At 46.0% G+C, this 26,515-nt stretch overlaps 2 protein-coding genes across 2 annotated transcripts in view; both read right to left on the reverse strand.

Annotated features, from left to right (window-relative positions):
• MAP3K3 (mitogen-activated protein kinase kinase kinase 3) overlaps nt 1-4,959 on the reverse strand; it is a 33,745-nt gene extending 28,786 nt beyond the window's left edge. The window contains exon 1 of the mRNA XM_062507956.1: nt 4,894-4,959. Coding sequence (XP_062363940.1) covers nt 4,894-4,897 — 4 coding nt within the window. The 5' untranslated portion in view covers nt 4,898-4,959. The remainder of the gene's footprint in view (nt 1-4,893) is intronic.
• Nucleotides 4,960-9,987: 5,028 nt separating this feature from the next.
• On the reverse strand, nt 9,988-25,672 carry DCAF7 (DDB1 and CUL4 associated factor 7). Its single transcript, XM_062507897.1, has 7 exons — nt 25,319-25,672; nt 20,092-20,250; nt 19,674-19,785; nt 18,525-18,643; nt 17,315-17,524; nt 16,729-16,846; nt 9,988-16,161 (listed from the first exon to the last, which is right to left on the reverse strand). The coding sequence occupies exons 1-7, from the start codon at nt 25,454-25,456 to the stop codon at nt 15,989-15,991; spliced, it is 1,029 nt and encodes a 342-aa protein (XP_062363881.1). The 5' UTR covers nt 25,457-25,672; the 3' UTR covers nt 9,988-15,988.
• Between the last annotated feature and the right edge of the window lie 843 nt (nt 25,673-26,515).

Consider the following 26,515-nt stretch of genomic DNA (forward strand, 5'->3'; position numbering starts at 1 on the left):
AACATCCAGTGATGGACTGGCTCCCATCTGTACCTCTCTGTAAAAGGGACTCCATGGGACGATTTGTTTCTGCAATTTCATATCGTGCATTTGTTCACGAGTCTCTCCAAAGCAGTTAGCTTATGTTTTATGCAGAAGACTGGCTTCATAATTAATCAATGTCTGAATAACAAATGAGAATTTTGCAATGCTTAAAGATGACAGATGTGGGACACATACAGCTTGTAAAGCACGCAGGGAGCAAATCCTGCTAGAAAAGCAAAACAGGAAAAATACATCTCTTTGTAAGGAGGAAACATCTGAAGAAGTCCCAGTCAGAACAGAAGTCACACTAGTATTATCTTTGCTAAATAGCTTCTGTCCAGGTCTGTATTATCTTTCACAGGATGCCAGAATGGTTTGGGTGGGAGGGACCTCAGAGCCCACCCAGAGCCACCCCAGCCATGGCAGGGACACCTCCCACTGTCCCAGGTGCTCCAGCCCCAGTGTCCAACCTGGCCTTGGGCACTGCCAGGGATCCAGGGGCAGCCACTGCTGCTCTGGGAATTCCACCCTGTGCCAGGGCCTGCCCACCCTGCCAGGAATTCCTTCCAACATCCCATCCATGCCTGCCTCTAGCAGTGGGAAGCCACTCCCTGTGTCCTGTCCCTGGTAAAGTCTCTCTCCATCTTTCTTGCAGGCTCTCTTCAGGTACTGGAAGCTGAGTCCTGACTGGGTCCTGAGAGCACCCAACATCTGAGACACATCCTCTATGGACTTCAGAATGTTATACCAAAAACCCAGAAACATGAAGCCTAGATCAGATCATGAAAGAGAATTAAAAGAAATCTCCCAAACCATCTGCAGAAGGTGTTAATAACAGAAAAAAAAAAATCTAAAACGGAATGCAGAGAATATAAAAAAATCCAAATCAAAACCCACCACATCTCTGTTGTCCAAGACAAGCCAAATGAGACAATAAGCACATTGTAGCAGTGGAGAAGGGAGAGCACTCCTTGACATTCCAACTGCACGTAAAAGAAGGGGTGTAAGTAACACAACCAAAGCAAGAGGCTGCTTTTTGAGAAGCACATCAGCCAAAGGAAATAATTGCTGGGATCTATCTCAGCACTGAGTAACCCTTTGTGGGCTAAAACTGAAGAAACAGCTGTGAATGAAGCTAAAGTTCCAGGTAGGCAATGGCACAACTTTTTCTTTTAAGTTTCCAACTTTACAGTTGAACAATTAACCTTTTACCTTCGCTGGAGTGTCTCCAATTTACTGGTATTCTCTCATTTTGATGGCATTAAGAATAGCCTTGGAGTCACCTGGCAGACAAAGGCTGAAACTGTGCACAACAAAGTACTACAACCTATGGCCTGGAACACCCCCGACGTTCCTAGAACCCAAAACACTCAGGGAAGAGCTGGGAGACAAATTTTCCACTACAGTGCAGTTTGGGTTTGGCCAGATACCAGGAGGATGAAGAGGAGCTTGTCTTGGCAGAGTTCCTTTGGGCAAGATGCAAATGAGCTATGAAAGCAGTTTATACCTGAGGGCTCGAGAAGAAATCAAGTCCATCAAAGAATATGTCTAGGAATAAGAACTCTCCTCTAAATGTGTCATGGAAAACAAAGATCAGTGGCTGCAATGGTTGGCTCCAGGTGTGTGACTCGGGTTCCAGGCTGCAGCCAGCAGTCACTCACTGGTGGCACACGACACATCCAACCAACTACATGTCCCTTACTACAGATCAGCTGAGGCAGCTTGGGAATTTACAGCACAAAGACTGAAGGGCAGCATCTGGAAACACTAGAGGACAACAGTCTGAGGCACAGGGTGGGATTGTTGGGGTGTCCTGAGCAGGACCAGGAGCTGGACTCCATGCTCCCTGTGGGTCCCTTCCAACTCAGGATGTTCTATAAGCCTCAGTTAGTGCCCTGCAAGGTTGGTATCTCACTCACTGAAATATTATTTATCTTCATAAAACTGGAACAGTTCATGTTTTAACAAAGCGGACGGAACAACTTCAGGCGAGTTTGAATCTTATTGTACATTTTTAGTGGTCTTAAACTGAGCTACTGGCTCCCTACTACTAAACCGTATGTCCTGTAAGTCACCTCTATGTTGATGAGGTAGGACATGACAGAATATTTATCTCTTAGAAGTGTAAAATAAAGTCAAATACTGATCTGAGCTTGTGCATGGAAAAACTGTGTCTGGTAAGGAGACCACTGTGATGGATTTAATGCTGAGAAGTATGAATACTTCTTTATTTCCATCCAAAGAGAGGATTTCCCTAGACTGACTTGGAGAAGCTCATGGAGCAGCATTACATTAATCACACAATGCAGAAGCTGCTACAAATGAATACGAAGTAATTTTTGGAGCACTGAGAGACCCTGTTTTGCCTGGTCTCCAGTAGGTCTGGGAAACAGAGTTCTGCTTTGTGCGGGAAAGATGTTGTCCAGGAAATGCTTTTCATGTTTTAAAAACTACACTCAAGGATTTTTATAACTTCGATAAAAGCAAACTGCTGCTCACAGAGAAAGTTGTTCCTCTCCACGAAGCATTTATTTCAACCAATCCGTGGTTTGTTACACAGGTCTGAACAAGTCAGAAATGGAAACAGTTTTGAAAAAAGAAAAAAAATCACAAAGTGAGAACAGCAAAAAGTATCTGCACATGGATAAAAAAAGAAAGTCTGTGAACTTCTTAACCTAGGATCATGTTTTATATGGTGTCATAGTTGGACATGTGATGCCATCCATACTGGTTTAAAAGAGAAAGAAGTAAATATATCTGTGTATTTATTACCTATACCACGACAGCAAAGCTGGTTTGGGTGAGTGATTAGCAGATCCTGGGGCAATGAGGAAATTTTAGACAAATTGTGTCTACGTCAACAATCTCAAAAAAGTCTTGAGGAGTTTCATTTTGAACCCTCTGTTGCGGGCAGTTTTAGTGGCACCAAGATGCTGCTGTGTGCAAGCTTTAGGAAATCACAAATGACCTGGTTTGTAGAGGGAGAGGAAAAATCAGAGAGCTCTACGAGGCTTGTCTTTGTGGGATATATTCAGGGTCCCTGTTCTCATTCACAGGGTAAAGACTGGGATCTGGGATTTGAGGCGATTCCTGAGCTGCAGGCTGAGCCCTGCTGCCCCCCCCGTGTCAGCGGTGCGTGTGAGCCAAGGGAAGGAAGTGACACAGGCAGGAAAAGCAGCGGACCAGGGAAGGCTGCAGGAGCAGGGCTGCTCACCCTGCGCTGCTGCAGGGCCAGAGGCACAGACCCCGATCTCAACCTGCCAGGGAGCGTCTGTCTGCAGAAAAACGAACCCCGGGGACTGTCCTGGCTCTGCAGGTGAGCCCGGCTGAACCACGGGAGCTCCTGCAAACTCTGACATCAACCACAGCACGTGTCCCCCAGCTGCGTTTTGGAACACCACATCAAAGAAAATCAGAGTGTGACAGACAGCCCTTTATCCATTATTAATCAGATTATTTGATCGCAGTTGCTGAATGAATGTAGGTTTTCCCGATTACAAAGGGAAAATCTGCTTGCAGGTGTGCCATGATACACACAATGCTCTGCTGGAGTGGTGCATGCAATTGTCTTTTTTCATTCTGCACTCACGTTTACAAACACAGGTCCAATTGCCATCGGAAAACACTTTCATGGAAATCCAACTTCCTACCTCTGAACCATTTTAAGTTTATGAACCACCCTGCTGCTCTAAACAGAGTGGATTACACTACTTCTCTCCTTGTAACAGAGAAATCTAGTGATGGATTTGCATGAATTTGTTGCATTTACCAAATCAAAACAGAGTAAAGAGATATTGAAGTAGTTGCAGAATAACACTTGGAATGCTGTTTGAATTAAAAGTATAAAAGCTACAGACTTTGCATGTATAATGCACACAGACTAAATGAAGGAGAGTCTCAGAAAACTAAACTTGCTTGTAGGGAAGAAACATTAAAGCTGTAGCCCATGAAGCCATGAAACTCAAGACCTAGAACAGTAGCAATACCCTTGCCAATATGCAAACATGAGTAAGTTCTGGTTAAGAGCAAATGAAAGTTTAATTCTAGCCCCTCTCTTTAAGCTGAAAAAGGAGTTAGGAAGCACAAGACCCCTTCCATAAGCAGTTCTTTATACAGGACATACAGTCAAAATTCAAATTACTTTGAATTAATCCATCAAATCTGGTCATGGCAACCCCTCATAACGTTTTCCTCTTGAAAAAGAGTTCTTCCAACTCCCTTGCTTGTTTTACATGTTGCTATCTGGACCAAGAACGGCAAATGAGAACTCGGGGGGGAGCCCCATAAAGGAAAATCTATTTTGATGGAGTCCCAAGCTGCACTTAATACCAAAAATTTCTCCAATTAAGCTGGAGCACAACAATTCCCTTCTCAATTAGAGCCAACTTCTGCTGGAGGCTGGAAGAGCCCCTGAGCTCAGCCCGACCCGCTGATCTCCGCCTGTGTCTGGCCAAGTTCCGTGAAAGCCCGGGGCATCGTACCTAAACCGATTTTTACCATTTTAACCAAATCCTTGCGAATCCACCATTTCCCCGCCCGCAGCAGCGGCGCGGCCCGCGGGGCCCGAGCCCCGCTCCCGGCCCGGCCCGAGCCCCGAGCCCCGAGCCCCGCTCCCGGCCCGGCCCGAGCCCCGCTCCCGGCCCGATCCCCGCTCCCGGCCCGGCCCGAGCCCCGCTCCCGGCCCGAGCCCCGAGCCCCGCTCCCGGCCCGAGCCCCGAGCCCCGCTCCCGGCCCGGCCCGAGCCCCGCTCCCGGCCCGAGCCCCGAGCCCCGCTCCCGGCCCGATCCCCGCTCCCGGCCCGGCCCACCGCCCCCTCCCGCCCGGCCCGTGCCGCGGCCCCGGTGCCCGGGGTCTCTCCGCCGCTCTCACCCATGTCTGCGGGCGGCGGCCCCGCTCGCGGCGGGCGCTACGGGACGGCGCTGTCACCGCCGCGGCTCCATGGCGGCCGGGCCGAGGGGGAGGGCTCAGAGCCGCCGCCGCCGCCACATTCCCAGGCCCCGCGCCGCCGCCTCCTCCCGGCGGCCGCGCTCCGGGAGCGGCGGGCGGGGGCGGGAGCGGCGCGGGCGCTGCCGGTGCCCCCAGTCCGAGCGGGCCGGGCCCGCCGCCGCCGCCCGCAAAACAAACCGCTCGGCGGCCGCCGCGCACCCGCCGCCTCCTGCCAATCACAGCGGCACCCGCCGCCGCCCGCCAATCGGCGCCGCCGGGGCGCGCACCGGACGGCGCTGCTGGCCAATGGGCACGCGAGCAGCCGCGCTGCCCGCCCCGCCTCCCCGCGGAGCCGGCTGTCAATCACGGGGCCCGTCGCACCGCGCTGGGCCACGCCCCCTCCCGTCAGGAGGCGGGGCGGGGCAGGCCGCGCCCCTGCTGTCAATCAGAGTGACGGACGGGGTTGCGGCCGGACCGATGGAGCCGTGTCCGTGCGCTCTGTCCGTGCTCTGTGTCCGAGCTCTGTGTGTCCGTGCTGTGTCCGTGCCCTCTGTGCCCCTGTAATCACCTCCGGGAACCCTCCTCAGGGTGAAGACGAAGAAACGGTCCCTTAAAACTAGCTAATGAATTATCATCGTGCGAGGTTGGCTCTGATGCAGGTGATGGGTAACTCCATCCACACGCCACGAGCGCTGTGATCATCCAGTCTACGCCAGGAATTCCACCCTGAATCATGAATGCTTTGTGCTGGAAGGAACCTTAAAGATCATCTCATTGCAGGTCCTGCCACGGGCTGTGTTTAAATCAAACCATACCTTTTAAAGCAATGTCCAGCCTGCTCTTTCCCAGCCGCCGTGTCCATCCCAGTTGCAGGATGGTGTTGCCATTGTCTTTTCCACAAAGGGAACAGCACAAGGGGGTTGGTATTTTAAAAAGAAGCCCAGCCCTGGTTCTGTGTTGTAATAGAAATCCAGCCACCGTCCCTTAACACAAGCCTTGTATTTGCAGTATCAAGCTGGCAGCTTTTTGCTCCTGCTCCAATTTGAATTCCCTTTTCATTCAACAGCATCATTACTGATCGTGGAACCACTTTCGGACGTGCTTTTTCACAGCTTCACGATGGCTCCTCACTATCCTTTATCAACCATTAAATCTGTTTCTTTTTCTCACTCATTTCCAATAAAACATTCTTGGTATCCTCCACAGATTTCTCCTTGCCCATAAATTCACATCCTTGCACTCGCTGGCGCTACATTTCATCTCATCTCAATTTCTCACTCTTCAGGCATCCAATCTCCAGGATACTCCAGTTCCCTCATATGATTGAAGCCTCCCACTTTTGTTCATCACCAAATTTGATTTTAATGCTCGCTCTTTGTGCCAGGATCATTATAAAAAGGCTTTTCTAGGAGAGGGAAGAGTCCACCCCCTGCCCTGGGAGGCAGAAATTTCGTATCAATTCCCCACTGCACCAGTCCTGATTTCAAACCCCTCCATCATCACCTCACCATTTGTTATTTTTGCCTATCTTGCAGTTCTTACATGTTTGCACATAAAATTCTCAGTTGAAGTCATGCTAAGTGAGAGCAGTTCCAAGTCCTTAGTGTAGAAACTTGGTTCACTGAATCCAAAAGATATTAGAGCAGCAAGTGGCAGCTTGTGACAGGAGCCAGCAGCTCCTGGCAGATGGCAGGAGACTCCCACCCTGTGGAACTCACTCTTCCCATCTCCAACTCCCAGGGTGTCTGGATTGCACTGAAGATTCCCCACCCCTTTTACTAAATCAAAAATAGAATGATTTGTTCTTAACAGCTCATCACTTCACCCACCTGTCAAGCCTAACATGTAAGCCAACAGTTTTATCTCTGGATTTGTGGTTTCCCCATTTTGCAGACATTCTCACATCACTATCTACATGTAAGTGCCATCAGGACTTTTTCTGAACCACTACAGACCTTCGACCCTCACACCTTTTTCTTCCCCCCCCAACAAACTAGTAAATCCTTCCTGAACTGGAATCCAACTTTCTACCAAAATAAGTGCCCCTTTTTTGTATAACTTGAGAAAAAAATAAATAATTCCCTTCTAACTTTTACTGTGTATTTAATACTGTACTGGTTTTGTGCATAATCACAGAATTCCAGAATGGTTTGGGTTGGAAGTGGCCTCAAAACCCATCCCATTCCACCCCCTGCCTTGGGCAGGGACACCTCCCACTGTCCCAGGCTGCTCCAGCCCCAGTGTCCAACCTGGCCTTGGGCACTGCCAGGGATCCAGGGGCAGCCACTGCTGCTCTGGGTACCTGTGCCAGGGCCTGCCCACCCTGCCAGGGAACAATTCCTTCCCAGTATCCCACCTAATCCTTCTCTCTATCAGTAAGAATCCAGTTCTCCTTGTCCTGCCATTACAGTTCCTGATCAGGTTATCTGATTTACTCCAGCTGATATTCTGTAGTTTTCCACCTGGATTGTTCACATCCTTCCTAAGCTGCAGATTTCCAGCAGACAAGCTTCACTCCTGTAAACAGCAACTGCACAACATACTTAATTCTTGAATTTACTCAGATTGTCGGATGCCATTTAATGTAAAATCATCAGTAAAGATATTCACAGAGATGCTCCAGGAGCTCCTATGTTTCCAGTCAGCCCATTTGTTTTAAAGGAATTTTATAAAGCCTAATTGTTCAGTGCTGTCACGCAGCATTAACTAAGAAAAGGAAATGTAATCCCTATTTTAGGGACTTAATGGCGTTGCACAGAGAGACAGTGACTTGTTAAAAGTTACACAGGAAGTCTGGAGTAGACCTTTGGGATTTAACTCCTGGCATCTTTTCCTAGTGTCTTAATCACTATACCATCATCTTCTTTTCTATTTTGGTAGCATTTCCATTTTCTGAAGCATACCTGACTCAAAGAGTTCATTTTCCTTGCTATCAGATGTACTATTTCTTCTTTCCTTCCTGCTCCCCTTCTTGTTTAGGTAGACACATCCTTCCTGGGGAGCTGAGCAGGCTCCAGCCTGAGCCTTGTCCCATGCCAAAACTTCCTTACTCTACATCTTGGACTCCACAGAAGGGGACAAGGAGGAGAAGCCCTGCAAACAGAACCAGAGAATCCTTGAATGCTTTGGGTTGGAAGGACCTTAAAGCCCATCCAGTGCCACCCCTGCCATGGCAGGGACACCTCCCACTGTCCCAGGCTGCTCTGAGCCCTGTCTAGCCTGGCCTGGGACACTGCCAGGGATCCAGGGGCTATCCAATCCTCAAAGGATGCATTAAAGGGTTCTGCACTGTCTTCTGCAGATGAAAGAGTCATCTGACTAATTCCAGGCAGTTCTGTCTCTCCTAAAAATTTCTTGTGTTCTCAGCTTTGAAAGCAAGTCGAATGGAACACTCTCATCATTATCCAACACTAGGACAGCATGGACCCATATAAATAAACATATTTATGGGCCCAAATGTGTCTCTGCCCCAGCAGAAGACATGAATCATGTGTAGGTGTCCTGACAGCACACCTACAACAGCCTTTCTCCGGCAGGAGGAGCAGATGTGCACCTGTACCTGTCCTGCTGCCGAGGGCTGGGCCCCAGCAGCATTCCAGCAGAGGGGGCTCTGAAGCTGCTTCAAGACCAGAAGCTGTTCTGCCTTTGGAATGGCATAATTAGAGAAGGAAAGGGAGGAAGAACGTTAAAAATATTATATGCTTTTAGATCATTACTTCCTCTGAGCTGGCAGTCTGGACTGTTTCTAAAACAGCACAAATGAAAAAGCTCAAAATTAAATGCTTCTTTCAGTCACAGGCCCCAGAATAATCTCAGAGACTGCTGCTCCCCTCCAGCTATTGCTGTGCATTGTTACCACAGAGGTTTTCTTTCAAGTATTTTCGAGCCATTTACTGATTGCTGATTAATGATGTGCTTTTCACTTACAGCTGGTATCAGAGCAGGGACTTTCCCATGGTCACAGAGCAAGACAGCTGTGCCAGATGTTGGCTGTTCCATAATATTTACAAAAGGCAGAACCCCTCTCATCGTTTTTTCTACTTACGTTCCTCTACATCATTTTATGGTTCTTGTTTTGCCACGCTGACAGGCAACCTGCTTCACCCATTATCCATCAGTCACTCACTTTATGCATAATTTGCACAAGCTGTCTCCTTCCACCATAGTGGTAGCTGAGAAAGTTTCTCTGGAGTATTCCAAAGCACAGATCCAGGGGGAAAAATAATCTACGAGGATGCAAATACATTTCTAGGGTAAAAGACAAACAATTCTTGGAAAAAAAAAGTACTTTTTCTGAGCAGGGGTTACTAACACAAAGTCCATATATAGTTTTAAAAACCACTCCAGCATCTTTGCAGGCAACTCATTCCACTGTGGTCACAAAGCTTAATAAGCTTTTATTTCAAAGCCTGTACACAAAGAATTAGAAAGAAATACAACCGTTTAGTTGAACTAGATTTAATCTAAATACTTAAGGAAGTCATCAGTCCTGCTTGCCAAGGCCTAAGGTACAAATTTCCAAGCTCTGGCACCCTATTCCCCTCTTAGTCCCAATTCCAGACATGACAGCAGTGACTGAGTGTATGGAAAAAACACCCTTAAAGAGAAGTCACCCTGCCCAGGAGAGACTTAAAGCTACAGAAGAGCCCAGTTGCTTTGTTCTCACTTTGCCTATATTCAAAACCCCTCAGAGACTAATTATTTGAATTCTAAAAAGTCCCTCTTCCCCTCATCTTAAAAACAAAACCACAGGGCAGATAACTCCCATCTGTTGTGCAGGGAACAACCAAAGCACTGGAACACATGAGCAGAAACAACACTGGAATACAGGGACCCCACAGCAGATTTTTAAGAAAGCAAATATTTAATGTACAGCTGCATTAACCATTCTGTTGGAGTTCTGTTGTGACTGGGCTCCCAAAAATGTAATTATCTGGGGAAACTTGCAATTTCAGAGTAGCTGGAATTATCAAGTCTGTTTGGGTATTTGTAGGATAGGGATCAATGTACTTTACCAGCTTTGCAGAGACAAGGTAAAGCAATCAGCTTCCTCTTACAGCAACAAACTCCACACAGAAGAAATGAAATTCATTTGTAGTTCCCTGCTCCCCCCAGGTTTTCACTCACCACACAGTGAACTGCAGTCAATCTACAAAGGTTCCGTTTTTATTACAAAGTATGAAAGGCTGAAAATACTGTACCTAATACACAGGAGGCCGAAACTTAGAAAGAAGGTTAAAAAATCTGAATAAAACTACATAGGAAGCAGGAAATAGCATAAAAGGACGCAACATTCCACTTTCAAGCGAGTTCAGAAAATTGCCTTAAAATTTACAGAGTTTCAACAATATGGTTCCATGACTCAGGTGTTAAAATTCATTGTAACAAACTCTTTTATATTTTCTCCATAAAAATAAAGGAATATAGGGACACTGCAGTTATCCATGTCAACAATATATGTCTGTTGAATAGCAGGATACTGGGATTCCTCTAGGACAGAATAGTAGCAAAGTTGCAGGTGGAGAAAAGGATAGAAGTAAAATTACTATTGCTTTAACATACTCTAGTGAGAACAAGAAGTCAGGAATCTCATATGGATGTTTGTACAATCATGCTACAAAGATTACACCTTCAGGAAATTACCACAACAGGACTGTGATTGGGAAGAGCAGAAGGGAAAACACACCTAAAAGAATCTCCTACTCAGCTACTGGTAACAAAAATGCTAGGGTGCAATGGATTTAAATTACATTTTACACTGCTAGCAACCAAGAGTTAAAAAAAGGTTCTTTTTAAATAGTAGTTTTCAAAATTTCCTATTTACCAAGTTGTCAGAAAAAGCAACATATCTTTTTCCAGCTGCACTGGGACTCTGTCCTGCTCTGGCTCTTGCCTTTTTGCCTTGCTAAGATCCCACAGACCCACCCTCAGCACTAAGAGGGGCTGGAGTTGCACATGGAAAGCAAACTCCCAAGGGATGGGAACTGGACCAGGGGTTTACAGCTGCATATGGCCACAGTATTTTGTCAGGAAATAGCTTTTTATTCTTAAGTTTGTTAGATTTCCTGAAAAGAAACAAACCTGATGGAAGCCACTGAGATAATTTCAAATGTTTTTATGACTATGGAAATTCTCACTTGATGCTGAGTATTAGAGGCTGCACAAAAAGGCCACTGGGGTCCTTGGCAGACACACCTGTCACCTGAAACAGGCAGCAGCAACTCTCACAAGTGCCTTTGCATCTGATGTCTGCCATGTATCACCAGATGAGCCTTCAGTGACTGGTATTTAGCTGCATTTTAAATTAAAGTTCTTTTTACTGCTGATGAAAGGTGCTGACTGGAAGTTCTGGAGATCTCTTCCAGAAAACAAACTGAGTCAGGGGCATCTTAAACTCTCCTCAATACCCTCAAGAATGAAACACTTCTGACTCTTCTTGGGTAAGCAGGGGACGTACAGCTGCATCAGAAAGTGCTCTTGAAGTGCCACATACAATTACAGAACAGTAAAAAGTACAGGCTTGCTCTGGAATATTGGTCTGAGAGTAGAAAGCAGGAAACACATGTTAGAGAGAATTTGTGTTACCTGGCAGGATAACAGTGTGCATTTGAGGTGGTGGAACCACTTTGCTACGAGCAGTGGGGAAACCCAACCCTTTAGAACTTTGATGGGACTGAAACTGTGCAGCCTGCTGAGCCCAGAGCTTGCCTGTGCTGCTGTCCTTTCTCTCCAGTGGTTCTGGAAAGAGTTAAAACACCACTAACAAACTGCCAGTTCAATGTTTCAATGTTTTACAGGCAGCAGCTGCAGTTTTTCTCTCACAAAATTCAAGTTATCCAAAGAATCCAGGCACATCCCCACACAACCAACCCAGCACTGCCACCATCATGTTCTGCTGTTAATGAAGAGGATTCCAAACACCACTAAAGCTCCTAAACAAAAAGGAGACTCTGGGGGACATCCCCTGGGCTGGCTTTACAGGACAGTGTCAGATCCAGAACATGAAGCTTCAGTTCAACATTTACAGCCTTGTCAAGTGCTCATGCTTTTGGCTTTCAGTAAGAACAAGTGAGGGTCCACTATGTCCCCAGTTTAGGATTTTGGTGACGGTCATTATTTAACATTTTCTACACAACACAGACAAATGCCTACCCTACAAGGGTCGAGGAAAAGATGTTTCTCCTCCTAATCTTACCAAAAATATACTTGTTAAAGTGCCATCTGCAAGAGAACAAAACGGACACACTCAGCTCCTTATTTCCAGTAACAAGCATGAGAACATCTGTGAATTCTGTGCATCAGACTCCTCCCCTCACCTGCTCTCTGGCAGGCTATGATCTACACTTGAGACTGAGGCAGCTTCTCATTGCACCATGAGGCAAAAAATAGAGCTTTCACTATTATCCAGAACATTCAGTAGAGTAATTACTGCTAAGTTTTGAAAGGATCATTAACTTTGACTTATGAGAGGCAATGCTTCCCCTGTTAAATACATTTCAAGGTTCCATATAAAACAAACTGGTTTGGCAGCCTCCTTTCCTATTATTTGAAACCACTGTTTTTTCTTTCTAAATAGATTGTCAAAGCACTCAAATCCTTGCCTTTTAAATCCCTGCACACACAAATACAATTCCCATAGATGCAAGCTACCGTAGCCCCTCTCATTTAGACAATTAATAGAGTTGGCACACTACACACTAATTCAACATTGAACTTGTTAACTGGAGGTTTTCACCTCACTAACAAGTTTTACATCGTCAACATCTCCTGGCTGAGAGTCAGCAGGTTGCCCACATAATAGTGGGAAACTGTGGAAAGCTTGATTTAAACAGAACATATGAATTCACATGAATGCATCAACTGGAGAAGTGATACAGAACTATCTAACTCAGAAGTATTTCTGTCCCAGAATCAGGCTGGCCTGTACCAACAACAGCACATGCTTTTCTGCTTTGCTCACCTCACCTGTGCTCTCTCTTCCCTTAATGTTAGCACCACATAATGGAAATTTAATATCAAAGTATTTATTTTCATGAACTTTGGGGACAAATAATGCTCACTGGGGCTTTACACTCAAGAAAACTGAGCGTCAAGCAGGGGAAATATGAAAAACTGTGTATTTCAATTCACAGGTTCCAGTGACAAGGGTCAGGGCTTGTTTGATCTTGCAGATGAACCTGGCCCACCAAGCAGAGCATTCCCTTCCTTCACACTGGGTTCAGCAGCCACTGCCAAAAGAGCACCAAAGTCCTTCTTCCCTTCCTTGTCTACAGAAGTGCCATTTGCACTACAGAATGTCTCAGCCATGAGGATTTCCACATTTTTCACTCATTAACCTTTCAAGTGACATATTTGAAGTTATTTTAAGTATCATTCCCTGTGCCAAAACAGTCTCTAGTAATTTAAAATGTAGTTTCATGTGAAGAACGACAATGGATTATGCCCAAAGCAATATGCTGTAGATCCAGAAGGTATCCAACTGGCTAAAAAAAAACAGGATATAGACTTTATTTAGAATCTACTGGAGCCTCCAAGATGCCTTCACTTGCCTTTGATGCCTTTGGAATAAGTACACAATTCCACAAATAGACTTCCATCAGTTTCATGGATGGAAGAATGACACTGGATCCTCTTCAAGTCCCTAACAGGATTGTTTCCCAACAGAAGCAGAATCTATCTGGCTATTCAGACCAAGAGTCCCTTTATACAAGCTCTCTTCTCATCATCTTAGCATTCATTTTTGACTCATGCCATCTGCGCAGGAGTAAACTTTGAAGCAAAAAGGGGCCATGGAAAGTACTAACATTGCAGGTAGTTCCCTCTTAGTAACAGCACGTTTTGCCTGCCATTTGTAATTAAACAGAGCATGACAAGCCTGTGAATGCATTTCAGATGGCTCCTTAAGCTGTGAATGCCATTAGCCACTCCTGCTAAGAAAGCCCCAATTTTCACTTCATTCTACCTAGGTTTTTTCCAGTTTCAGACAAAGTGCTATTGTAAGAAGTGGCAACTAATTGTTTGCCTAACACTGCTCTGACATCTAGCTAAAACCTGTCTATTGTACACACTACCCTCAATACTGCTGCTAATAAGAAAAATTGACCTTCAAGTCAAATCAAGGTTTGTCAGAAATCTCACAATTGAACAGAGTGTCATTGACAAAGCATCAGCTTGAACAGTGTTAGTCTCTTGGTTCTCTGCTATCAAAAGGAATGATGGAATACAGCTGTCCCTAATGAATTCCTATCAAATTCCTGAGGCAATGCTTTTCTGAGCTCCATGATGAGAAGCAGCCTGCAGAAGAGTATATCTCTATGTTCAGAATGACAAAACTTTGCAGATTCTGTTCTGTATTTGACAGTGTTCTCAGTGTCAGCTTCACTGTTCCACAGCATTTGCTTTCCCAGCTTGCCTTTCCTGCATAAACTGACAGATAAAATGCAAGTTTGCCAGTGTCCTACTATTTATAATCTGCCTCCAGTTGCAGGTGAATACTCATTAGGTGGAAAGAATTTTCATGGTGTCTGACACTTACATGGAAACTGGGCTGCACACTCTTCCAGAGCAGGTCTGGCTGTCATGTCCTCATTGGAGAACACTGCAGAGCCTTCAGCACAGGACCCATGTTAGTGGAAGACTTCAAACATTTTTATCTTGCCTAATCCACTCAGCTTTCACTGAGCAGTATTACTGTAGACTGATCCACTGTTCCAAACAGAAGCCCTCTGGCACATCCCCCAAATCAGGAGGATGACAAATGTCAAACCTTGGCCTCAACAGCACAGCTGCTTTCCTTCTAAATCCACCTTTGTGCATCGCATTACGGAGTGATTTCTTCAAAAAACCCTATTTTTGGGTAGCAGACCAACTTTTCTGACTTGTCTCATTCATTCAAGAAAACCTGCCAGTACAAAGCAAATACACTTCACAAAAAGATTGCTTTGCACTCCTTTCAGGACCTCCCAGGAACACAGGCCAAACACAACCTCCAAAGTACACCCTAACCACAAAATCTTGCTCATATTATTTGCCAATCAAGCAAGCTACAAAGGGTGAAACCATTTTATTTTAATTTAGATAAGGTAAGTCTTCTGAGGGGAAATCATTTGATTGGAAGTGCCAATCCCAAGTCCATTACAAGTACATTTCTTCAGGAGTCATTTACCTCCCGGGAGCTCATGTCGTGTGCGGATCTTCTTTCTCAACCTATCACCTGTTAGCTGTGTTTGCTAACACGGCTGCAGGACACACACAAACTCAGTTAGAATTTAAAAATAAGACCTACCATAGTAACAACTGCCTTGAGCATCAGAAAAGTGTAAAGAAATTGTGCAACAAGTACTTGTACTTCACAGCACCAGGAAATTCTGCCCAGGTCACCAGATACAGGGAGCCAAGGCAACAGTTAATTCTGGCAGGCCTTTACTGGCAGCCAGCCTGCAGTGTTACTGTGGTTTGTATCCATGAACAGGTCCTGCTTTGGACATATGGAAGTGGATCACATATCAAAAGTAAGAATTTGGGAGAAAAACCTTACTCAATAGAAAGTTAGCCCAATATATAAAAAACATACAAACGTTTAAACAGTTTAGAGGCGGCAACAACAGGAACGAGAAGGATTCCTGCCAAGGTGGCCGTTAACATCATTGTCTTTTCCCCCCCACCTTGTTTTGCACCTGCATCTATTAAACTGGTGGATGTGCTGCCTCAGCTGGCTGACAAACACACAGACATATGCAGCAACTTAAAAGCCGGCAAGCTTATTAATACAGTCAACAAACAAATATACAGAACTTTTACTGAGGGAAAAAGAACTTCACAAGAAAACCAGAACCCAGAAGGTCCAAGAGGCTCAGCATGTCTCTGCATTTTAGAGTCTTGAGAGACTGGAGACCCCTGCCATCCATTCTTGTAACAGTTTCTTGTAAAAGTAGATGCAAAGCAACAACAGATACTGGCCACTTGACTGGTGGTGTTCTTACTTTAGAGAGGAGGGGGAATGACACAGCCCTGCCTCACTGTGCATGAAGCAGCAAAGTTAGACTCTGAGGATCTCCAGGCAGTTGTTGTAGCAGATGGCTATCCAGTCTGGCTGGGTGGATGCCCACTGTACATTGTTGATCTCTCCCTCGGCTGTGTAGGCCAGGATCGGGTCCTCAATGGCACGAGGCATTTGCTGGATGTCCCAGATGAGAGCCTGGTGATCATCCGCTGCACACAGACAAGAAATGCAAGGACAATCAGAGTGTAACAGCATCTCCAGATGTGCCTACTACAGCCCATAGCCTAAGGAGCCAGGTAAGATATGGCTGTTCCAAGTCCTGATCCATATTCAAGCCAGCTGCAGCAACACAAGTATGTGCCAACAAAATAAACTTGGATCGTTATACATGATCCAAGACAGAGCTGATAAACAAGTGACTAGTGGAACTCCTAACAGTAGAAAACATTTAAGAACTGGATTGCAAAAAAGCTAAGGAACATTAAAATAACAGGACCTCAGCCAGAGCTGATGCAGTTTGGGTGCTGGGCTCACCACTTCCACACAATAAATCCTAGTCGGTGTTTATTTTATTTATATTTATTTCTATTTTCTTTCTGTTTTATTTCTAGTCTATTTCTATTTCTGTAACATTTTAGGGAAGTCACAATAAAGGGCTTCTAAACTGCAAGTATTCTTTAGCAAAAGGCAGGCAGAGAACTGCATAAACCTCAGGATGAAGGGGATTTTGCAAATGCAGTTAAAGACTCCAAGATTCCCTTGAAGGTCGTACTTACCTGCTGTACAGATGTGGCAGGAAGAGTGAGGTGCCCAGGCAATTCCATTTACACATGCTCTGTGGTTGTTTAACCTGGCAACAGGGGTGCAAGGAACTCTGACATCTAGAATCACAACCTTCAGAAACAAAAACCAGCTACGTTAAATTGCATTTTAAAATAATTAATTTATTCAAAATACAAAATATTTTGAGCTATATACACATGGTTCTTTCCTAAAGGATGTGGTTGGCAGCAAGCCCTATTCCTAAAGAACAAGTTCCAGTTGGTCAGTGTGTCATGTGTCTCAAAAGAAGTCAGACTTCACAGGGGGCTTGTGAGTTAGGCCACAGAGGCAAACAAATTGTGCTTTCCAGCTGCTCACACATTACTCTGAAAAATCAGCTGAAATATATACAAGCCATAAAGCCGAAGTTTGTAATGCCAAAGCCACTCCAACTCCTCAGTGCACTAAGAACCGGTCCTTGATCATTCTTTGGGTACTGACACTGTTCCCTTCCCCAAAATTCCTGGGTATCAATTAGTATCAGGCCACCTCCCCCAGAAATCAGCACGAGCAGCTGAGGGAGAGGAGCTGCTGCCTCACCTCCATGCCGTCCATGGCCATCGTGGCCAGGTAGTTGGGGTCCTGCTTGTTCCAGCAGAGGCGCAGCAGGGGATGGTGCTGGGGGTCCTCGTAGATGATGGTGCTGTGCTCCAGGTGGCGCAGGTCGAACATCCTCACCGAGCCGTCCGCGCCCACTGATGCAAACATGTCCCGGCCGCCGCCCGCGCGGCTGAAGGCGATGTCGTACACCTGTCCCAGCACAGCACAGCTCAGCTGAGCTACAGGGGATGTCCTACACCTGTCCCAGCACAGCACAGCTCAGCTGAGCTACAGGGGATGTCCTACACCTGTCCCAGCACAGCACAGCTCAGCTGAGCTACAGGTGATGTCCTACACCTGTCCCAGCACAGCACAGCTCAGCTGAGCTACAGGTGATGTCCTACACCTGTCCCAGCACATCACAGGACAGCTCAGCTGAGCTACAGGGGATGTCCTACACCTGTCCCAGCACAGCACAGCTCAGCTGAGCTACAGGTGATGTCCTACACCTGTCCCAGCACAGCTCAGCTGAGCTACAGGTGATGTCCTACACCTGTCCCAGCACAGCTCAGCTGAGCTACAGGTGATGTCCTACACCTGTCCCAGCACAGCACAGCTCAGCTGAGCTACAGGGGATGTCCTACACCTGTCCCAGCACAGCACAGCTCAGCTGAGCTGCAGGGGTGGGGACAGCACCCAGCCCCGGCAGAGTCTCTCAAATGCTTCCTGCTCCCTGCAACTGCTCCTTACACTTGCCAAAATGAGGAAATACATACTTTTATAGCTGTAGTATCACTCGCTGAAGCTAAAACCTATCCATTGCCCAGGCTTGGGGTTTTTTACATTAGTTGTTGAAAAGTTAAATGCTAAAATGAAAGAAATTTGCAAGCTGTTTATTGCCTTTGATATGAAGTTGATTTCAAGTCTAATTTGATGTTTTACCTCATTTTTCTACAATATTCTGGAGCACAATCTGTTAAACCAAGCATGTTCTTGAGTCAAGAGTCTATGATGAGTAAAAAGAATTATTTCGATAGCCAACAGTATTTAGGTACTCAAAACAGTACATAATATTACAAGAACTGTATACAAACTTACATAAATGATTTTTCTGAATTATGAAATTGTTAAAAAAATGGAAGAAAATGGAAAAGTTCCTTTTCTACTGCTTTAAAAAGATGCAACATAAGCAATCAAAACCCCCCATCACCTCTTTGTCATGTGCAATAAGCTGGGTCTTCACATGGCCAGACACCAAATTTACTCTTCCCAGAACCTGTCCTGTCTCCAGACCCCAAATAGTGCAGGTTGTGTCAATACTAGAGGTACCTGAAACAAAACCACTTCTATTAGTAAAATTACCACAAATTATTTAATCACTTCCTGGGTTAATGCAACATTCCCCCAACACATACAGATCCCAATAGCCATGAAAACAGCATAGAACTAAAATTAAAAATGTCAAACAGCCAGCAGTCTTCTATGCATTTAAATGACCCAAACCTTTTAGCTGCAGAAATAGCCTTCCACACAGGAATAAAGTGTAAATAGCTCATGTCTGCTCCAATTTATTCAGAAGCCTGATGTAACTCAGATCAACTTTCCCATCCTCTACATCTCTTGTGCATGCCAAACCCCAAATTCAATCAGTATTTTGATGGCGTGTTATTATTAATTGATTGCTGCTGTGGGCTGGAGGTGGGGTTAGTAGTAAACCTCTTAAGAGATGAGACATGTAACACACAAAAAATAAATCATGTAGTAAATAATTACTATGACATATTATCACTGTTAATCTCTGAGCAAATCCCCTGACATAAATGGCTGTTCTCTTCTGGGAAACAAACCCCTGCATCAGTCACCCTGGATTCACAATTCGTCCCGTAGGTTATAATTAAACCTTAAGGGTTCAGCCCCCTCCTCCAACTGAATTAAGGACTCTTGGCTCTCCTCCTGCTGCTGAAATGGCTTCACAAAACACACAGCTCAGTGCACAGTTTTCTATGCACTCCAGAACACCCTGAAACAAGTCACAGAGCTGATGCACATCCTTACTTGGCACTGCAACAACAGCTCACCAGTCCTGAAGGCCAAGACTCCCTATCCCCACATGTCCCTGTCCAACCTGAGTGACCCACTCTGCACTGGACAGGGCAGCTTTCAATGAAAAACAAGTCTCCATGAGATGACCGTTTTTATTTTTAATGTAAAAACAGCAGCAGTTTCTATGATGCAGCAGTCTGTGGTTAATTACCAGATCAACCAGTGGACAGGCAGTGACACAGCAGCAGTTACAGCCCAGACTTCATCAGACTAAATTCAAAAGTGTGCCAAAAACATCACATTTTTTCAGTCTCACCTAACAGGTAAGGATCCACTTCATTCCAGTCAAATGATGTCAGTGGAGCACAGAAATCTGAGTTCTTGTTGTTGTTCAGCAAACACTCCAGCCGGGTCTCGGTTTCACCCACCTTTAGAGGAAATGAAACATCTGACTTAAAAAATCTGACTGGTTCCACTGGCACAAAACATTAGGAGTTAATCCCAGGTTTCTTTCCTCTCAGCTTTACATCCTAAAGCTCCGGAAAACACAGCCACCAACTCCATTTTAAATAAGCTAATTAAAACAGCAATTGCCATGATAACTCTACTTCTCTTATAGCCTTCATATAGTCGTATTATTGCAGAGAAGAAAATCTTGTCTCAAGTGAAGAAGAGATCCCTATATAACACAATTCACACCATCATTCATCTTCTCCCAAGGAGGATTTACTCACTCTCCACACTCGCAGGTAGTCACCACTGGTGGCCAACAGGTCTGGGTAGACTCCCTTGGTGTCTGGAATCCACATCAGCTTTGTGGTGGGGTAGGGGTGATCAAAGGTGTTCCTGCAAATGAATTCTGAGCTCTCTTCATCCAAACCAACAAGCTGCACCTGTGAGAAACCATATTTAAAAGAAAGCATTTTATCAAAATACTAATTCCTAATGACAGCATTAAGATTGAGTGTGTTTCAGGGCATTTCAGTCACCTCAAGGACAACATAAAAGGATCATCATGTCAATGAAATGAGAAATTGTTTAAGTGCTGCTGGGTCATGTAAGTAAAGAGAAGTATCCATAATCACCACAGGGCTTTGATTTGAAGAGATGATCCCAAATGAACTGAATGAAATCCAATCCTAAAGGATTAAAGACCACCCTTCTCTTTTCCACGTTGCAAAGCCCCATTTAAATCACAGGCTTCAACTGCACAAACATTATTCTAATTCATCCTTAACTGAACTGATGCTGACAATGTCATCTTCAGAGAGCAAAACAAGCTGTAGTTTGCACAATTAAAGTGCACATTATGGAATTATTGGCCATAACCTTGCAGACTGTGATGTATCATGTCAGGTAGCTGGAAAGCTTTTTCAGCACCACGTGACCCAAAATGTTCTGTCACAAGTGCATGAAAAACTCATAAATTAATCACATCAGAGAGGAAGAAAATAAAACAGAATTCAAACTTAAAAAAAAAATTGGGGAGCTAAAATGATTACATAATTATTCAAATATTTTGTGTGAACAGACCAAGAAACCAGGTCTGCTGAAAGATTCTAGGTAACTGAGTTCCCAATTAGAATTTTTGCACAGTGATGTGTCAGGGGGAAGGGCTAAACTTGCTCCATTGTGAGAATGATGCAAAACAGAGCAAACAAGAAACTATCTCCACACAGCCTGGTCATGACACACCTGAAGTCATGCTTGAAGTCCCAGACATGATGTTATTAGAAAAATATTGACATGCTAGTAAGTGTGCAAAGAGAGAACAAAAGGTGCTGGGAGGACTTGTTTAACCTGCAGTGACTACAGGACCCAAACAGGATGGAAGTCCCACTGTGTGAAATGCTGCTCAACCCAAACATCATAGGGATGTCTCACTACAATTAGTCTGTAAACTGCTCACAGTAGGAACTTCCTAGTACTTTCCAAAGCAGTTTCCTCCTGGGAATAGTAGCTTAATTCACTTTTTCTAAGATGTTTATCTGAAAAAATCCTAAATGTCTGCTTATCCTGGGATAAACAATTTGTCTAATAAACTACACATTTCAACTGGAAGGGAAACCTATCGTATTTTTCCCCCATAACAGAAAACCAACAAATACTTCAGTGGATCTTAAAATCAAAATAATTTGCAGTTTCATGAGCTCATTTAGAGATTCTCTTAAATGTAAACCTTGCCCCATCCCCTACAATGAGAAGCTCCATCCTTTCCATCCCATAACAAACACTAGAATATGCAGCCAAGTATGCTTCCAAAAACTGAAATACAGCCTGTCTTGCCCTCTCTTTATTATAACTACTCCTTATTGTCCTTCACACCCTAGTATAAACCAGTCAAAAATCTCCCAGACTTCTGAAGTGATTGACAAATAGCTTTCTAACTCCTTTAGGGATCAGAAATACTAAGCAGATTTTACAAAGGAAGCAAATTGTCCTTGGTGATAGAAAATCTTGTGGCAAGGTTAGGATCAGAAGACAAATGACCTCTAATCATTTCTCCTTTGCTTATGCTGTTTTCCACTCAACATGAGGGTATTAATCCTACACAAAGCAATCAACATCCTCATCACCAGGAACAAATCTCAAATAGCAAAGGATCCCCTTTCACTGGTGTTCATGTAAATATTCCTGCACTGCATATTCACATTTAACCCCTCCTCAGACCTTAAGCTGAAACAATTCAGCAATCCAGTATCTCTGATCTTTGACATGTTTAAGTGCCCTTTGTGACACTGACCTATGAGGGATTACAGTGGTTGACTGCAGTTTCCCAGTCCAAGAAGTTTAGGAAATACCACCTCAAATTATTTAATTCTTCCAACCAGAGCAAGGCATCTGTCTTCATGTAGTAGTGATTTGGTCAATGAAGCTGTACAAGCTGAAACAAAACTCAGTGGGGTTCAAACAGGTCTCAGCAAGCAGCTTTAGTCTGTACCACAGAGCCCCCTGATGTGGGCAGGGTTAGAGGTGTCTGGGAATTGGGGATCACAGAAAATTAGGGTTTGGCAGCCAAGAGGTCTGAGTTCCCCACAAAAGAGAGGTGTAAGCAGACAGTTCATGTAAGCTGTAGTACTTCAAAACCGGTAATTTCTACAGACAGACAAATGAGACAAAAATCTCCCATTCTTTCCCCTAATTCCCTCCCAGTAAGCACTTTTGCAACAAACACTTGGGCATTGAGTCTTTTTAAAGAAATCCTAAACGAGTAATAAGGAAGAGTTACAGTCACTTATTTGGTCGGACTTTAAGCAAGCTACACTGTTCTAGACCATTTTTGTTACTATGGAAGAAAGCCAGTTACTTGGAACAAAACATTGCTCTATCAGGAAGAGAAATGTTACTGGGACCTTGTCAGAAACCTCAGAAGAGGAGTGCAAAGATTGTGAGAGCAAGGAGAAAGCCAAAGTGAAAATCACTTTTCATTATCCTTTCAATTAGTGCCAACTGTACCTATAAGTGTGTTTTGATGACAGAAGCTGCAATATAAAACATTTCAACCATGAAGGACAAATTATATTCAGAAGGACAAAACTTCACACCTACTCTGCAAAACCATTGTATATTTCTGTTAATTCCACAAGTCAGGCTATAAACCCCACTGCTCCAGGCCCTTCGCTACACAATATCATGGACTATTTAAATGGGAGCTTCTGTTTTTCCCCTTCATTCCTTTGGTTATACCATGTACAGGGACAGGAGCTGGAGGAGTTCACAACTGGTGTGCAGGTAGCACAGTTTTACAGTACCTGTCCAAGAGTTTCCCATCTGGAGCATGCACCTATTCCCAGAATGTTCCACCACCCTCTAAAGGGCAGAGCACAGCTGAGAGTCATAGGAAGGCACCATTAAAATAGTGCAGATGAAACACCACTCCCCAGAGTATTCTGGTCCCCCAAGTAAAGGAAACAACATCAATACTCTGAGCAATAACAACACTTGCAATTAGCCAAGACAGCTCTCTGTACAAAAAGCACCAAACAAGAGAACAAAAATAGAAAAAAAAAACCCACTCTGAAGTATCAGAGGCACAGCAAATGAAGGTTACGTTTCACTACATTGATTGTACAGGTTTAATTTTTAATCATACATCATCTTTATTTCTATAGCAGCAGCAGCATCCAGACTTTTCTCATCCTCACACAATTAGTTTCCAGCTCCTTACACCACACAGACCTCACAGCATGTGCTGCTAACATGGACTGAAGTCAACAGAATCATTACTCCTGGAGCTCACAGGTCAAGAGAAGCCATGGGTAATATTTACAGACAGTGATAATTTACACAGGCCCACAAAATGTCTGTCTGCAACAACTGTGAGTGTAAAGCATACAAGAGAGGAGTTGACTCAGTGGCTTTATACAGGAAGCTCGAGCTGAGAAACAGATCTGAGCACATCGCAAGGGAGAGCAACCCCAGGGAATGCTCCAGAACTAAAGGGGTATAGGCAACACAGATGTAGAGCCCCTTAACCACCTGTGCCACCTCTAAACAACAACTGTTAGCACATTTGCTATTTTACCTTCTCAGAGTACAGACTACAAAAACGTTTCCAAGTTGGTCTTTAAACAAATTGGAAGTTTTCAGGCTCAGGTCCTGCCTGTCCCCAGCAGCATGTCCAGAAGCACAACACTCTCCAGGAAAAGGAGACAGCTCTCACAGAGTGCTCACACTGCCTGAACCACAACGTGCTCAGTGAAGCCATGTCAAGGACTGCTGCAAGGGCAGCTGTCTAACCACTCCCTGTCACCACACCCTTACACAGAGCCCTATCCCAAACACCAACTTTCTGATAGTATTTTCCACAATCTCCATTAAACACCTTGACAAGGCTACAAAGCTACATGCTATATAAACCAAGTTCTATTGGTAAAACTTCAGCTTCACAGAAATTGCAAGATGCTCTGTAACTTCCTCCAACTCCTCAACTCTCCTCTACTTCTATGTAAATCATTACATCAGACCGGCCCCTTGAAGGCTGTTTAGAAGTGACTGCACACGTGTTCTGAGAGATGAACACACAGTCTTTATTACCACTGTGACATTCTTCACTTTCACTTTGCAAGGAAACGCTGAGGATACAATCTCACGCCTCATTACATCCTTTTTCTCAGGGAAAAGTACTGAGGAATCATTGAGAGTGGTTTATATACTTATGGAAACAGTTATCACACAGAAGTTCTCCACAGCAAGGAAGCAGAATGAGAACAGCACATTTCCAATACAGTCTCAGACACCCTGTACATCACAGAATCACAGAATTGCTGGGGTTGGAAGGGAACTCTCAAGATCATCCAGTCCAATCCCCCTTTCTAGGCAGGGTCACCTGGAGCAGGTGACACAGGAACACGTCCAGGTGAGTTTGGAATGTCACCAGAAAGGGTGACTCCACAAGCTGCTTGATCAGCCTGTTCCTATTCTTCCATGGAAAGTTGTTCTTTCTCATAATGAGGTGGAACTTCTTTTATCTATAAGCATCTATATGTACAAACTTCAGCCCTGGCCACGAACTTTCCTTTGTACTGACCAAAAAGCAAGATACGGCCAAGCCGGGGAATCTTGTTTTATTTCTATATTCTATAGCAGCAGCATCCGGACTCATCTCATACTCATATCTTTAGTTTCCAGCTCTTTACACCACGGAGAACTCACAGCCCGTGGTATTTATGTGACTGAAGTCACCGCGATCGTTGCTGCCGAAGCTCAGAGGTCACGAGAAGCCCTACAGCAGCGTTATCTCAGAATCAGCAGCACCCAGGGCTCTTCTCACCGCAGCCCCGCGGTGTCTCCTCACCTGGGCTCGCCAGAAGGAACCAGCCAGGACCCGGCCCAGCGCCCGCACTTCAGGGAGCAGCACCTGACGGCTCCGCACAGCACCGGGCGGGCAGGTGCCCCCGCCCAGCCCCACCCCGGGATGAGGCGAGCCAAGCCCTGCTCTGCCCCAGTCTCTGCGCTCACCTTGTTGTTGTACTCCTCTACGAAGCTGCCCAGCGCCAGGCGGAACCGCTTGTCGGGCCGGACGCTCCAGTTCATGGCGTACACGGTCCAGGGCGCCTCATATTTGTAGATCTCCTTCCGCTTCCCGTGCAGCGACATGGCTGGGCCGGGGGGGACCGCGGGCCTGGCCCAGGGAGCCTGCGGGGGGACACGGCCGGAGCGAGCGGGGAGGCGGGGCGGGCCGGGGGGAGGCTCGGCGCGGCCCCCGGGCCGGGGAGCAGAGCAGGCACGGCACGGCCCGGCCCCCTGGCTGGCGGGAGAAGCTCGGCTCCGCTCTCGGAGCAGCAGGGGAGGCTCGTCTCGGCCCCCGGGGCAGCGGCGGGAAGGCCCCGGCTCAGCCCCCGGTCCCGGCCCAGACCCGGCGGCGGCAGCGGCGCTGAGGCCGTTGGGGACTCGGCCTCGCACACAACGGGAACGGAAGCCACGCGGGGAGCTCCGCCCACTGCGCGCGGGTTGGGTGCCTTGGCTGTCATGTAGAGCGCCGGCTGCCTATTGGGTAATCTGCCCGTGCGCTCCCTCCGCTTCCGGTTTTCTATTGGTCCTTTTGCCCTTCACTCCAAACGGACGCTCGCGCTCTGGCTGGGATAACCTACAGCTGCGCCTGGCTCCGCCTAGGGAGGCGGGCACGCTCCTTGGCTACATCTTATTGGCTAGTCGCGGTCGCAGTGACTGGGGGTGGGAGCTGGAGCTCTGTCGGCGATCGATTGGCTGGAAGTGATGTCAGTCACGCCGGCCCGAGGCGGGTGGGGCCAGTTCAGGCGCACCAGTGGCCGCTCGTTCGAGTCGTACCTCGGCCGGATGGTGGACGGGGCCGGGCTTGTCTCTAATTAACAGGAGGTTAATTACGGTGTAGATTTTTGGAAGCAGCGCTGGCGAGAGCTTGGCGCCTGACTGGGGGAAGGGGTGCAGCTGGCTCACCAGGGAGCTCCCTGCTCGAGCCGGAGGGAGCTGGATCCGCTGCCGGGGCTGTGGGGCTCCGCGGATCCCCAGTGCCCGCTCAGCGGGGATCAGGGCCGCTTTGGGCAGCGCTGAGCTCCTTGAGGTCCTGCTCGCTGCCAGGGCTCCGGGTCTGGCCTCTGCCCGAGTTGTGTTCCTGAGATCATTTCTCATACGCAGCTGCCTGGGCTTCTAGAAAAGCTTTTCCAAATTACTGCAGAG

The sequence above is a fragment of the Cinclus cinclus genome, chromosome 24, assembly GCF_963662255.1.
Source record: "Cinclus cinclus chromosome 24, bCinCin1.1, whole genome shotgun sequence".
Lineage (NCBI taxonomy): Eukaryota > Metazoa > Chordata > Aves > Passeriformes > Cinclidae > Cinclus > Cinclus cinclus.